Source organism: Toxorhynchites rutilus, chromosome 1 (assembly GCF_029784135.1).
Source record: "Toxorhynchites rutilus septentrionalis strain SRP chromosome 1, ASM2978413v1, whole genome shotgun sequence".
Lineage (NCBI taxonomy): Eukaryota > Metazoa > Arthropoda > Insecta > Diptera > Culicidae > Toxorhynchites > Toxorhynchites rutilus.
Genome location: NC_073744.1, coordinates 159,796,520 through 159,811,904, shown reverse-complemented (window position 1 = coordinate 159,811,904; position 15,385 = coordinate 159,796,520). Strand labels below are relative to the sequence as shown.

Sequence of the window (15,385 nt, the reverse complement as noted above, 5' to 3'; positions counted from 1 at the left end):
AGCGAACCGCCAATTGAGAAACACTCCAACTAAAAAAAATCCAATGAGCGAATGTGTAATGTATGTATGTTATGTTATGTATGTTATGTATATATCGGATATCATCATCGCAAGTGTAATATTTTTTTTATACCGTTCAATTTCCTTTTGTTTCCCTGCTTTGCGATGGGACACTTTGCCTTTTCGGTTGCGCGTGGTTGTTTTGTGCTTTTAGTTGTCGAAACGTGTTGCTGTTAGAAATCATGTCATGCAAAAACTTAGAAAAACTTAGAGCATTTGATGAGAGGAGGGGAATGATTCCAGAACTGGATAATTGAGACGCAAATATGCTTTTCTCGCACTGAAATGCATATAAACCATCGAAAAAAACTAAATGAACGATAACTTCGTCAAATATGCTTCTTTTTATACACCGCACAAAAAAAAATCGCACAAAAAAACCGCACAAAAACAGGCTTTACTGTGATTATACAGTAAAGCTTGTTTTTGTGCGGTTTTTATCATAAAATATTCTTCTTGTTGTTTCGTCGTTTTAAGTTAGGTTTTTTAAATTACTACTAGACACGTTTGCAGATTCATAGAAAGATAAGATTCCATTTGATATGTCGTTCCTTGAAATAAGGTCAGTGGGTTGAAAGTTAAAAATTAAAAATAACACATATAAAGCTCATGATTTTTTTCCAAAAAATCATAACTTTTCAATCATTGAGCTGATTTAAAAAATCGCCATATTAAATGAATTCTTATTCTTCTATGAATCAACTTCAATCTGTCATTCAACAAACTCAGAAATTTAGGACTACAGAAAAACTTTTATTATAAAAATAAGAAAATTTGCCACTCCATTTTCCTCAATTCGTTCTTTCAAAACAAATTTCTATCTTGTCGCATTTTTTTCGCAATTTCAAACCTCTCGAATTGAACTGTCGAAATGATAGGTCGATAGGTCAAAGAACGAAAACCAGGTAAATGAGGTAATCATTGATTTTTAATAACCATATCAGAAAAAATATTGAAAAAACACATTCCTTTTTCAATACCTTTTTAAAATTTTGATAAAATTGCACTGAATAGTTAATATAAGAGCAATAATATTGATATGATGATGATGATGGTCCCGCCTCCTTCCCCTACAGAGATTTGAGCAAGACGAGTTATCTAAAAGATAATTTGGTAATTTTTTTCAGCATTGAAATCAGTTAGGCAAACAAAAAAAAAACGAACTGATTTTATTTACAGATATAAGTTCAAAAAAAATTGCAATGTCAAATGACAAGCCAATACTCGGTCATGTCCGCCACAGAGCCGATACGGTCCCGACGAGGCCCTTGCAGCCGAGTGGTCCACCAGACCACAAGTCCAACCGCCAGCCTTGTGTTGGATTGACTATGAATATCCTCATCCAGAGAAATCGAGAAAATTTCCTTAACGAAAAATTTCTAGACCGGCACTTAGAAAACTTTCAATTTAATATCCTTTATATCTGTGTTACGCGCGCGACGCTCAAACTTATGTAGACTACTTTTATTTTTTTTAACTAATATAATATAAAACAACAAAATAAAAATAAAAATAGTCCATCATCACCAGGATCATGACGGACATAATAGAGAGGACATAAATACAAATTAAAAAAAAGATAATTTAAAAAGTTTGCAAAATACAATCCGTTCAAAAAAAACTTCGTCAGGTTAATTGAAAATATTAAAAACAAACTGCAAAAAAAAAAAATCCCACATTAAATTATCCGTTCGTATAAAACTTCGTCAGTAACAATCTTCGTCATAAAATTTAAAAATATATCGGTCGGCTGTTAATGAAACACAGCTTTCACGTGTGAAATACAGTGCCTCTTAAATTCTGTAAGTGTTGTTGCACGTTTAATATGTGTTGGCATCGAGTTGAACACATTTATACCTTTGAAATACAACGAATCTTGTGAAGCACATGTCAAGAAATTGGGTGTTCTCAATTCATTCGCGTTTCTTGTGTTATAACTGTGAAAGTCATTTCCTCTTTCAACTCGATCACACAAATATCGAGGCAGCAAACCTTTAACTACTTTGAAAATGAACACCATAGTTAAATAAACAATCCTTTGCTTCACGGATAACCATTGCAGAGCGTCCAACATTAAAGATGAGGAAGTGAATCTGTTACATTTTAGTATCAACCGCATTATTTTATTTTGCAAACGCTGTAATCTCGATATTTGTGTTTCATTGGCCAGAAATAAAATGGAAGAGCAAAAGTCTAAATGAGGAGAGATGATTGATTTGTATAGCTGTATTTTGCTGCATATAGTTAAATCGTTTTTCAATCGGCATAAGATTCCATACTTCTTGGCAATTTTCTTGATGACATTGTCAATGTGAGTGTTGAACTTGAGTTTGTCATCAATAATCACGCCAAGATATTTAATTTCCCGAACGCGATCAATAGTCTCATCATCAATAACAATAGAGACGTTTTCATTTGAACGATTTCGCGAGATTACCATGTATTTCGTTTTACTTATGTTCAATTTTAATTGCTTATACTTCAACCATCTACTTAAAGAATGCAAATCTCCATTTAAATGTGACGCGACCTGGTTTAAATATTTGCTGCAATGAATAATACAGTATCATCTGCAAAAAGATTGATATCACAAAATCGTAAAACTCGTCGCATGTCATTAATGTACATAATAAATAAAATGGGCCCTAATACACTTCCCTGAGGTACTCCAAGATTATTCCCTACCGGGCTGGAAATGAAATCCTTAAAAATAGTCCGTTGAGTTCTGTCATACAAATAACTTTCAAACCATTTATATGCAGTACTCGTAATTCCAAAGTGCTTAATCGTGTTCAACAACAAGGGCCTAGAAATTGTCTCGAAAGCGCGTTTTAGATCCAAGAAAACTGCAATGATGGTCTCTTTACATTCTAAATTATCTTTCCATTTTGCTAACACCAAGTTCAATGCGGTTTCACAGGAATGACCTTCCCGATATCCCGATTGTTCTGGTATTAGCATGATTTGTTATGAGTGTTATGATTTAAATATTCCAACAGCTGGCCTTTAACAACTAATTCCAATATTTTATCTAATGTGTGCAACATGTTGATGGGACGAAACTCTTCGGCTTTAAATAGGGACTATCAGGGATTCTTTCCACACCTGAGGTACATGCCCAGTTAGTAAAGATTTATTGATAAGGTCCAGCAAAATGTAGTCAATAACATGAAAGCAATCTTGAATAACTCTAGCATTAACACTATCTACTCCAGCCGATTTTCCTAAAGAAAAGCAAATAGTTCTAAGTTCATTTAATGTAATTGGGTGAAAACTTTCAAAACTACAATTACTATTAATCGGCTGTTTTATTTCATCAGGTTCATCGACCAATTCAATAGATTGATTGATCAATGAAACACTATTGACAAAATAATCGTTAAATTTAGAAGCTATTATCTGTTCAGACTGTTCAAGTGTGCCATTAAAAGTTATGGATCGCGGTTTGCTATTATTAGGTTTCAAAAGGGATTTCAAAATTTTCCATAACTCTTTGCTGTTGCTTTGATGCTGATCAATCTTCCTCTGAATATATTCACAACGAGTTTTCTTAACAGATTGTGCATATCTATTGCGCGCGTTCGTGTACATATTCCAATGATTTTCATTATTAGTTCTACGAAATTTGTTGTACCACCTGTCTCTCTTACGTTTGAGACGCAAAAGATCCAAATTGTACCAGCTGTTCGAGTTTTTCACACATACAAACTTTTGCGTAACTAATCGATTGGTACACGTTTTCAAGACATCAGTTAGAACAGCTGCTGATTCATCTAAATTACTCGTCCCGAATGGAAAATCCAAGCTTCTCAACACAAGATTCGAGACGGCATGTTTCGAATATTTCCTCCAGCACTTTAATTTCACAAAATCATCGTTATTAACGAAATTATCTACTACATTAATGACTAAGGTCTCATGATCGGTTATTTTTAAATTTGCATCAGTGACAGAGCAAACTGTATCAAAATTGGAATAAACATGATCAATTAAAGTTTCACTGTGCCTGGAAATACGCGTAAAATCATTTACTGTTTGTTTTAAATTGAAAAAATCTGCTAAACGCTTTAAATGGTTTGAATTATGGTTATCTCGCCAATTGATATTGAAATCACCAGCCAATATATTTAATATGCTGGAATCAAGGAACATTTCTAGCCAATTTTCTAAAATTTCAACAAAACGTTGGTCACTTGAGCTTGGAGAGTGATACAAAACACCATAGTTACCCATCTTCATGCCACGTTCAACTGTAATGCCCAAAAACCAGTTTCCATCAATAACTTCGTTGAGGCGAATATCGAATTGAACTGATTCTCTGATTCTGAATCAAAAAGTCTTTGATAGACTGAACATTCTGAGCTAAATGCGGCATGATTGACGTCCAAATTCATTTTCCGTTCTCTATTTATTTTCAAACAATTAACGCATTTCAAAACAGTTGACCTGCACTCAGATGTCTTGTGTTTCTGACTACACCTAGAGCACGTTTCATAATTTTGTTTGCAATCCGTGCTCTTGTGTCCAAATTCTCCGCATTTGAAGCATCGCAACACATTTATCGCGGGGACTACGGAGCACCGATCAAACCCGACATTTACTTTTTTCGCATTCAATAAACTATTGTATGTGTCAACATCTATTTCAATTACAGCACTGAACTTGTTATACAGGAAAACTTCAATATAACGTACATTTCACTTTCAAAATTGTACGTTGTATCGAACTGTACGTTATATCGAAGCACAATAAAGAACTAACAAACGTACTCTATAATACTTTATTGTGTTGTGTTGGGTTTTATGTTGCGTAAAGTTAATGGATAACTTCAATCAGAAGACGAAGCCAGCCTTTCTCATGATGTTTCCCTTCGTACTGTTGATTAAAACTTGATTCATTTAGAATCCGGAATCACAAAACCAGCTGTATTTGGGGATTGATTGAAGGTACAAAACTTATTTTAGCATCACAATACAGATAATTCATTGTTCTACCAGGAGAAAAATATTGAAAAAAGTTTTCCTTTACACTTTGGAAATGTGTACGTTATATCGAGGTAAAATGTACGTTATATCGAGGGTACGTTATATCGAAGATTCCCTGTATTTGAATAAACTAATGTGGTTATGAACACGTTTATATAAACCTTCCCATCTTATCATTTTTCATGAAAGACCTTTCATCAAGACAGCTAGAAATCGATACACTTTCAAATCAAGTTTGCCAGAAAAAAAAATTATTTTTCATGTAAACAAGGATTGAAAATCTGAACACTTTTCAGCTAGTGATTTGTATGGAGTTCCACTGCTGTGCTATCAACGTCGTTTGTGAAGTTCATTTTCGGCGATTTCGAAATTACTGCATTATCGATAGCATCATTGTTCTGGTTTACTTTCTAATCTTTTACGACTGACAATAGTTCTCATCACTTTCACCAGCCAAGTCCGTCGGTAACTTTACGTTTAAGATTTTTCCTTCTCGTTCATAGCTGTTTGCCTGCAATTGACGTACCGTGATTGATATAATATTTCAGATACTTTATTTTAGACTCAGATTGGTGTGGACCTTTTCACATCATCCGTTCATTCCAACAATACAGTAACTGCTACATTTGAAAAGTAGGGCAATTAGAACAGTTAGACTATTTATTATTCAAGCTTAAAGATAAATCGTTTAGTACAAATTATTGGTAGATGTATGAAATGGGACCAACATCATGTCTATTGGGGAACCCTGTATTATAGTTCATAATCATAATAGACACTCATTTTTTTCTAGCGCCCGCGATATCATTATAAGATATTATGAATAATTGCTTAGTTAGATAACTCCAGCCAACAATTCATCCCAAATGCGCCATAATATTCGGCAGTTCCCCAATTCCTAGAAGGATTGCTCGTTTCATTTGATGCTTCAATCGTTTCCCGATCATCCCCCCCCTTATCCACCTCACTTGTGCATAACAAAGCATGATTCACACATCGGGTTTTTTTTCGTCTCGACATCTTTGTTCTAAAGCAGCTAAAATTCCTGGGAATTATATACCCGTAGCATAAATTATTATCATTGGGGGGAAGAGGGGGAATACAGCAAAAAAAAAACGATGAGTTTGACTCGACAGAAAAAAAAATGAAACACATACACACAGAGGATCGTCACTAAATGAATTACCAAGTCTGGAAAAGGGGGCCAAATTTTCTTACGTGTTGTTATTTTAATCTTGAGCATCCTTCAACGTCATCCGAGACAACACTACAATACTATTCCACAACATACAAACGGAGGGAATTGGCTCGAGTAGAAGGAACTAATGAAATGCAAATTTAATAATACCGAAAAGGCAATAATGAAAAAGGTTTACCATCAGTGAGTTTTTGTTCTCCAAGCTGGATGTTCACTTTTTTGTTCTACAAAGATCCATCCCAAGGCGGGAAGCTGTGGCCGTGGGCTGGAGGGAGGACAGCTTTGAAAATTCAAGAATAAAATTCTGCGATCGGAGCGCTTCGGAGAATGTTTGCGTGTGCGTTTGTCGTTCTGCGTGCAAAAAAAAAACAACGCGACAGAACCAAAATTGCTGCTTCTTACGATCGAAAGAAGGGCATTCCGTTCCCAGTGGATGTTTCGAAATTCGGCGAGCGCGTCGATTTGAGCGCGAGTGCCATCGGCGGTTTCCCACGGCTTCAAACGACCAGTTTCCTCCGTAGTGTCAAGCCGATATTGATAATCAAAATTAAATCATTTGTTTGAGGAACCCCACTAGTCCATTTGACGCACTTGTGAGGAAACGACAAAAACCTGTTTTTCTCCAAATTTTAACCTGGTCCTTTTATTGGTTGCTATCAGGTTAAGTTATCACACCCAAAACATATTATATGACACCTTTTCATCAATATAATACAGGCTTCCTAGAGGCGAATGAACTGAAAAGTTTAAAGCCTCTTTAATTCAACATCATCATCATAATACAGGCAAACCTTTTTTTGTGCGGGGGATAGGGACCGTACAAAAAAGTCGCATAAAAAAAATCGTGCAAAACTTCACCAGCAGCTTTAAAAAATCGTGTTCGGTACACATTTTGAAAAAAACTTTTTTTGTGCGGTAGATAGGGATAGGGCAAAAGTTGCCACCAAGAGAATAACTCAAATCCACGCTATTCACCTTTCAATTTCCTTTTGTTTCCCGGCTTTGCGATGGGACACTTTGCCTTTTCGGTTGCGCGTGGCTGTTTTGTGCTTTTAGTTGCATGTCGAAACGTGTTGCTGTTAGAAATCATCTCATGCAAAAACTTAGAAAAACTTAGAGCATATGATGAGAGGAGGGGAATGATTTCAGAAGTGGATAATTGAGACGCAAATATGCTTTTTTCGCACCGAAATGCATATAAATCATCGAATAAAACTAAATGGACGATAACTTCGTCAAATATGCTTCTTTTCATACACCGCACAAAAAAAATCGCGCAAAAAAAACCTCACAAGAACAAAAAATCGCACAAAAAAATATCGCACAAAAAAAAACGCACAAAAACAGGTTTTACTGTAGTACAAGCTCCAAATATAACATTTTAAAGTTGGTGGTGTTCATAACAAGTTAGAATGGGGTTGTTCATAAGTAGTGCTTTGCATTGAAGGAGGAAGGCGGCACTTCTGCAGTTGTTAAGTGAGGCTTACTACGCCTTTCCAATATCCATTGTGTGGTAAGGCCAACGATATGCTCAAAGGTTGTCGAACGAATTTCCAACCCGAACGGCAGTGGCGAGATTTGAACTCTCTAACCTTCGCCTCGGAAAACTGGCGCGCTTACCATCTGCGCTATTGTCAGATTCTACAGTCAAGCAATACTTAAGATAAGTTCTTTTGTAGCTGCTAAAAAGGGTTATGAGGCATGTGAATATTGTATATTTATTAAATCAGCATCGACAAATGACAAAACATGAGTATTTTTGATTCGAATTTTCAGTGTGTATTCCGTTTGGGTTAGAGGAAATATGAGTTTTCCACAGCAATTGGGAATTTTTTGACTCAAGCGTAACTTTTGAAAAGGGCGTATCGATTTGAGTAATATATATCTCAAAAACTATGAGTCGTAGCGAAATAATGTCTTAGAAAGAGTTATAGAGTATTGATGGAAAATTTAATATGAAAAAAATGTACACTGAGAAAAAAAATAGTACTTTTTTTTATTTACAAAATAAAAATTCAATTTGCAATATCCAAAATACATATTTTTATTTTTTTTTTATTTTTTCATTAAAATTAGAAGTCATGTAGAAAATTAAAAAAATGGGCCCTAGATGGTAAAACTATTTTTTACGAAAAAAAACTAATTTTAATTAATTAATTTATTGTCTTTTTTATAGTGAACTAGCTAACCCGGCAAACTTCATCCCGCCTAAAATTTGGTTCTTGTTATAAATACCTTCAAACATTCACGTTTTCCTACTATTCCTCATGGGCCGAATCGCAGAACTGTTCATTCTAATTTTCTAATCTTCTAATCGACCCCGTTGAGGTTTGTATGGCAGCTCCCCCTTAAAGAGAGGATGTGGAGTGTCAAACCACCGTGAAAACATGTATAGCACCCTAAAACCTTCACGTGCCAAATTTGGTTTCATTTTCTTGATTATTTCTCGAGTAATGCAGAAATTTGTGTTTCATTTGTATGGCAGCTCATGTTCATGAAATTTTATGAATTTGCTTATAATTTCCAAAAACTTTTCCAAATACATCATCATAATTCATTTTTTGACTCAAGCGTAACTTTTGAAAAGGGCGTATCGATTTGAGTAAGATAAATCTTTGATAATTTAATCTCAAAAAATATGAGTCGTACCGAAATAGTGTGTTAGAAAGAGTTATAGAGTATTGTTGGCTTAATTTGAAAAAAAAAAATACACTGAGAAGAAAAATTAGTACTCTTTTTTTTATTTACAAAATAAAATTTTAATTTTCGATATCAAAAAATTTTTATTTTTTATAATTTTTTTAATTTTTTCATATAAAATAGAAGTCATGTAGAAAATTTAAAAAATGGGCCCAAGATGGTAAAACTATTTTTGACGAAATTTGTGGAACATCGAATTTTAAGGAATTTTCGAAACTTCGAATTTTTGTATGTTAGTAATCATTCTTAGCCACAAATTATGAATTCTGATGTGATTTAAAACAAAAAAGGTTATTATCAATCTCCTTCTAAATGCAACAATTCTCGAGATATTTAAAACAGTATTTCTAATTTATAATCTTTTTTATAGTAAATAATCTCTTTTAATATGTTTGTTATGTTATACCGACATGTTCATGAAATTTTATGAATTTTATTATAATTTCCAACTTTTTTTTATTGATTGAAGTTTGTATTAAGATAAAAATAATTTTTTAGTTTCGCTACGTTTTGTATTAACCCACATGTCTTCGAATGTTTCGTAACGTGACTCCTAAACATATGTCTTTACCATAATAATTGTTTTCTTGTGTAGTTTCTCGCAGTTTTCTCGACAGAGATGTAGAGGGATACTTTCTTTTCTTTACCTGTGAACAAGGTCAATTACGTTCACAGCATAGGGTTTCCGGGAGATTATATCTCTCTCAAACCGGTAGAATAATGCCAGAACATTTTACCCATTGTGATGGGAAAAAATGTACATAAGTATCAAAACTACAGTTTTCATAAATGTCTCATGTCATTTGAATAATCGCATAAGTGTCTCAAGCAACGAAATCTTTGTTTATATCTAAAGTGAAAAGTTCTGATCATTACGCAGAAATTATTATTTGAGTTTGAATTATGTTGAAGTAGTTGTTTTTAAATATCTGAATAACATTTTTCAAAAAGGTCTTATGTCATTTGACTAATATCATAAGTGTCTCATGTAAAGAAATCTTTGTTTGTCGAAAGTGAAAAGTGCTGATCTTTCGGATACACATTGCTGACATTTATTACGCATGGCATTAGTGTTTCATATCCAACGGATTATAAAAACAACATTATGTATTGACCTCGTACAACTCGGGTTTTTTTTTCCAAAAACAAAAAAAGGCATTTACATCTTTCTTAATTCATTAAAAGTGAACCGATTTTTATTATTAAAAAAGAGTAGGTTATATCCAAGATATAACCGCAAGGTTGACGTGGGACTACCTTTGCTTAGCAATCATATGTTTGTAGTGATTAAGTTTTTGATTGAATGAAACGATTTCCGAATTCAATTGAATCCAACATATTTGCTTTGTGAGTAAAAAGATTGTATGTTTGCATGTAAGGTCAATTCATGCATTGTGGTAGATTATGTTCTTCATTACAAGTAAATTTAATGGCAGTTCTTTAACGTTTGGTATGATGACATCTTGGTTTTGAAGTCTGTGTTAAGCAAACACATTACAGTCGGAACAAAAAAGCCCCCGATTTGCATGTATTTGCAATGCCAATTTCCCCACGCTGCATGGATTTGAAGTCTATGTTAGTGAAACACAATGCAGTCGGAACAAAAATACCCCCAACTTTCATGTATTTGCAATGCAGATTTCCCCAAGGCTGCTTGGTTTTGATGGCTGTGTTGGGGAAACCATAAATCGATTCAATCAAACCAAGGTAGTTAGCGCATTCAGATAACGCTTAACATTTTCAGTTATTCAATTGTTTCACTAATGAAAAATAATATTTTATTAATTGCGATAGAAGCGTAGAAATATTCCCTATTAATTGATGCAAACATCTTTCCGATCCAGTATAAAAATGTTCGAGTTATAAGCATTCGGAATCTTTCATTTTTTTCTGTATGTTCTGTGTTTAGGTTTTCATTTTACCCCCCATATATTCCGGTCAGAGACGTTGTCCCATGTCAAAAAAAATGCAGCTGGCTTCAAACACATATTAGAAGATTTTCTTTTGCATTCTACATCTTTTCTTCCTTCTCATTTTCAATGGCATCGTCATTTGAAATATCTACACCTTCAAAATATTGATCTCTCCTTCACGGTTAGTCAAGAAATACTGAGATAATTCTTCGTCATCCTTCTGATGCTTGGAAGCTGACGATTTTTGAGAGCAATGATCTCAACAGAGCTTCGTTTCAGTTGACTCAGGATGATTCTCTCGTGGGATTTAAACGGGATTTTCTGAATATTTTTAGTGGTAGCTTCCAAGGCCCCTTCAAAAAGATTCGCAATGAGTGGATTGAACATTGAAAAAGTAATAGCACTGTGGATCAAAAGCTTGGATAGGGTCAAAGTTATGTAATAACATATAGAGCTAAGTTGCCTCGCTTCCAGAAACATTGCTTGATGTTTTGAAATCTCAATTTGCTTGCCGCTGGATATAATTCTCAAAATGGTAGAAAATTTAACGATTAGATTTACATCTATTGCAGTGATTGCAGCACTTGTCGAAGGATTGGAAAAAATCTGCACGCGGTGTCAACCATTAAGCCCATTTGAGTCTTAAATTGACTTTGAATACTTTTTCCTTTTCTTGCTGGCTTATCCTCGAAATTGCCACATTTTGAATGGTAGCTTAAAAATGAAATATCAGATAAATTTCTTCTCAAATTTTGGAATGAATAAGACAAACCTGTAAGCTATATGCAACAGACATTCAAACATGTTATCCAGCAATGCAGAATCAATAGACCGAACCTGAAGTTTATCGAATTATTGGGCTTCTCGTGGACGTAAGGGCTGTTCATCTCCTTCGGAGTGGCCCACAGATATAGCGCTTAGCCGCTGCGTTCTCGTGAGTTCATGCTTTCCCATCGAGCATGGTGAATAGAAACTCGAAAGTACACCTACAGATCGATACCGTGGACTGATGTGACTTTCAATGGTTTCATCGTTAATCTCTTCGGAACTAGGCAACAGAACTGGAGAAACACGAACTGCAGCAACGTTTTCTGTTTCTTCATGTTCTTTTTTCCTCGATGACATTCTTCCTCTTCTCGTTGCGTTTTGAACAGTACGTGTGACAAAAAATGTGAAATTTTCTTGTAAACATGCTCCGGACTATCTTCTGGCAGATAAGTGATCAGATAGCGGAATATGCATGAGGTTCTGCTACGTCCACTACCTTCCACCCACTTTTCAAAAATTTGATGCACTTTTCGAATTGCAGGAAAACGGCACCTAGGTCATATATGTCCTCAAAGAGGACATATTTGCAATAATTCTATGGAGGTTTGAGAGCGGAAGTCGGTGGAAGTTTTTCTGAAACGATATCTTAAGTTTGAATTTTGATGTCATCATATTTCAATCCTTCACAAATCCAACTGCCACGTTTCTCAAGAGTATTATTAGAACCAACCCTCTTTCCCATTGAAATATTATCTACTTACCTTGATAATTGCATTTCAATTCAGTTGATTCGATGACATACAAGATTTTACTTTCAAAAATGAGTTGAAATCCGTTTGAAACTTCACAAAAAAATTTCGCATGCAATAATCTCACCAGAAGTTGACAGTTCAGCTGCTTTTGTTAGTAGTTGTGATGCTTTATCTAGCTCACTAATACTTGTTTTCATAGTTTTAGGCATACATAAACAAGTATGAGTGCATTGGACACCCGGAAAAAAAAAACATTTAAAAATTTGTTTTTGTTTTCGGTTCAACGCATTGTGCGTCCGAGGAATTTCGTTCATGTTCTACGCATGCGAAAAGGTGTTTTCGCAATGTTTACAATTTAGCTTTGTTAGCCTGCTTCACGAAGATGCACCGCTGTAGACGGTCTTCATTACCCGGAACACAAGAATACTCGGAGAAATCATGTATGCCTTCCCCTCGCAGAACATCCTCATCGATGTAGAAATTACCGGTGCAAACACGAGGATCCTTAGCCAGAATTGCGTACGCGGCATCGGCCATTATTTCCGCCTTTCGGGATATCTTTTCCACTCCGCTTCCGTGCAGCATATCGACCGCGGCCGTGTGAACAATAGCCGCTGGCCAGAGCGTATTGACGGCAATTGGGACGTTCTTGAACTCATCGGCCATCCCAAGAGCACACATAGACATCCCGAACTTGGCGATACTGTAAGCCACGTGCCCTCCGAACCACTCTGGGTGCATCTCCAGAGGCGGTGAGATGTTCAATATGTGAGCGTGGCTACTTCGCTTCAAGTAAGGCAGACACTCTTTCGATCTGTTGATCAGAAATGATTGAAGAAATTTCCAAACAAGCCATCTCATTACTCACACCAAAAACGTTCCTCTCGTGTTGATATTGTTCATCAGATCGTACCGCTTCATCTCGGTCCGCTCGGTTCCAGTGAGCGATATTGCGCTCGCGTTATTCACCACTATATCAATCCCGCCGAATGTGGCGACCGCTGCGCTGACAGCCGCCCGCACGGCCACCTCATCACGCACATCAACCACGCATGGCAGAGCTCTTCCGCCGGCCGCTTCCACTGTACCGAGTGCCAAAAAAAAAATGCTCATTGTGTAAGCACAAAACAAACCGAAACACAAATAACCACTCACCCTCGGCAGCCGCCGTGTAGATCGTCCCCGGCAGCTTCGGATGGGGTTCGGCCGTTTTGGCCGCTATCACAACATTCGCCCCATCGCGAGCCGCCTTCAGTGCGATCGCTTTTCCGACGCCCCGCGATGCACCCGTAATGAACAACGTTCGGCCAGACAGATTGCTGCAAAAGCCCGAGCATTCATTCACCTGGTTAGTCGCCCGCAGCAGCCGGGCTTGGAACGGCGCTTAGCTTACCCGTTATTGTTGATTCCCATTTTCGTTAGGCACACACTCGACAAATAAAAACAAATAACAGCTTCACATGAAAGCGAACTGAACCCGACTCTCGCCTGCTTCGAAGTGGCTGTGGCCGTTGTCGTATCCGTCGCGCAGTTGCTTATCTTCTAGGAGAAGATTTAAAAACGCCCGGTCATTGTGTTGATTGTGTTGTAAATTTCAGACACAGATAGCGCGCCTGTGCTGCCAGAGATTTTGCGTGGCGCCGAATGCGTATCTGCTCAAGATTTTGGAAACAATTGTTTTTTTTTTGACGTAGGATCTTTCGGGAACATATAGGGGTACAAATTGAAAATCGAAAATCGAGCACATCGTGAAAATTGTCCAATTTCAAACGCTTATGGCTCAGTCATTTCATGACGGATTGATAAGATTTTTGCGTCAATCGATTTCGGCACTCCATAACATTTTTTTACATTGAATAAAATAGTATATATCATGAAACTAACTATCGTACAATTGAAAAATCTAAACCCTTATTCTATCGGAAATATCCACTTCTGATTGGTCGAAATTGACGATACATGCGGCGGGTCTCTAACAGAGACATTAAAACCAAGCTGCCTGGGAGAAATCGGCATTGCAAATACATGAAAGTAGAGGGAACTTTTCTGCTCAAATATGCATGGTTGACATAAGCGCCAACTGTGTTTTCAATTGAATTTAAATAACAAACATTAAAAAAAAACCTTCGGGTCACTTTTCACCGCTAATATTTATCAAATAGAAACAAATTATTTCAGATAAATTGTTCACAGTCATGATTACTCAACTGAAAACAAGAAAAAAAAAGCGATTTTGATCACTGAGCGGTGTTGGTGGTTACGTCAACCATGCATATTTGGGCAGTTTTGCTCCCACCGAAATGTGTTCCTTAATAGAGACATCAAAACCAAGCTGCCTGGGGGAATCCGCAATGCAAATGCATGAAAGTAGAGGGTTTTGCTCCTACTGATATATGTTACCTAACAGAGACTCTGCCTGGAGGAAATTGGCATTGCAAATACATAAAAGTAGGGGGAGCTTTTGTTCCTATCGAAATGTATTCCCTAACAGAGATATCAAAACTAAGGTGCCCAGGGGAAATCGGCAATGCAAATATATGCAAGTCGGGGGTATTTTTATCTTGCAAGTAAGGTGGGTGATACGATTAATACTAGCAAATAAAATTTAACTTTGGAACTTTAATGTTGGTTGATTCGTGAAATTTCATATCAATGACCGATTGTGTGAAACATTTAGCCCAAGTGTAAGTGTAAAATTGTATATGGCAGCAGTTGTGTTAAAAATGACTTGATTTATGAAACGATTTATTTCAATTTTCATAAATAAAAACCAAGGTGTGTTCCCGCTCGAGAACGGGTCGTTTGATTCAAGCTGTCTGTTTTGCTGTGTTCATTTTCACCCAAGGAAAGTTTATACGGCGAGAAAAATTGGAAAAGTGAAGAAATATTAGAAAAAGTGATTTCTCATATGCTCTACATATAGTATTAGTTGTTAGTCCAATTAAAATTCGCATTCGGTTGAATAAACATCCAGAAAGTGAAAATTATAAAAGAAAATTACCTTTCCAC

At 36.1% G+C, this 15,385-nt stretch overlaps 2 protein-coding genes across 3 annotated transcripts in view; both read right to left on the bottom strand.

Annotated features, from left to right (window-relative positions):
* Positions 1-15,385, bottom strand: part of LOC129763161 (protein scalloped) — a 441,519-nt gene that overhangs the window by 305,508 nt on the left and 120,626 nt on the right. The gene's annotated exons all lie outside the window — the stretch shown is intronic.
* LOC129763162 (hydroxysteroid dehydrogenase-like protein 2) lies at positions 12,484-13,931 on the bottom strand. The gene is made up of 4 exons (XM_055761973.1): positions 13,770-13,931; positions 13,532-13,695; positions 13,245-13,458; positions 12,484-13,190 (listed from the first exon to the last, which is right to left on the bottom strand). The coding sequence occupies exons 1-4, from the start codon at positions 13,787-13,789 to the stop codon at positions 12,725-12,727; spliced, it is 864 nt and encodes a 287-aa protein (XP_055617948.1). The 5' UTR covers positions 13,790-13,931; the 3' UTR covers positions 12,484-12,724.

Coding starts and splice junctions, on each gene's coding strand:
- LOC129763162 (XM_055761973.1), bottom strand. CDS start 13,789: ATGGGAATCAACAATAACGG. Junction 13,696..13,769: donor ATGGGAATCAACAATAACGG/GTAAGCTAAGCG, acceptor GGGCTTTTGCAG/CAATCTGTCTGGCCGAACGT. Junction 13,459..13,531: donor CTACACGGCGGCTGCCGAGG/GTGAGTGGTTAT, acceptor CACTCGGTACAG/TGGAAGCGGCCGGCGGAAGA.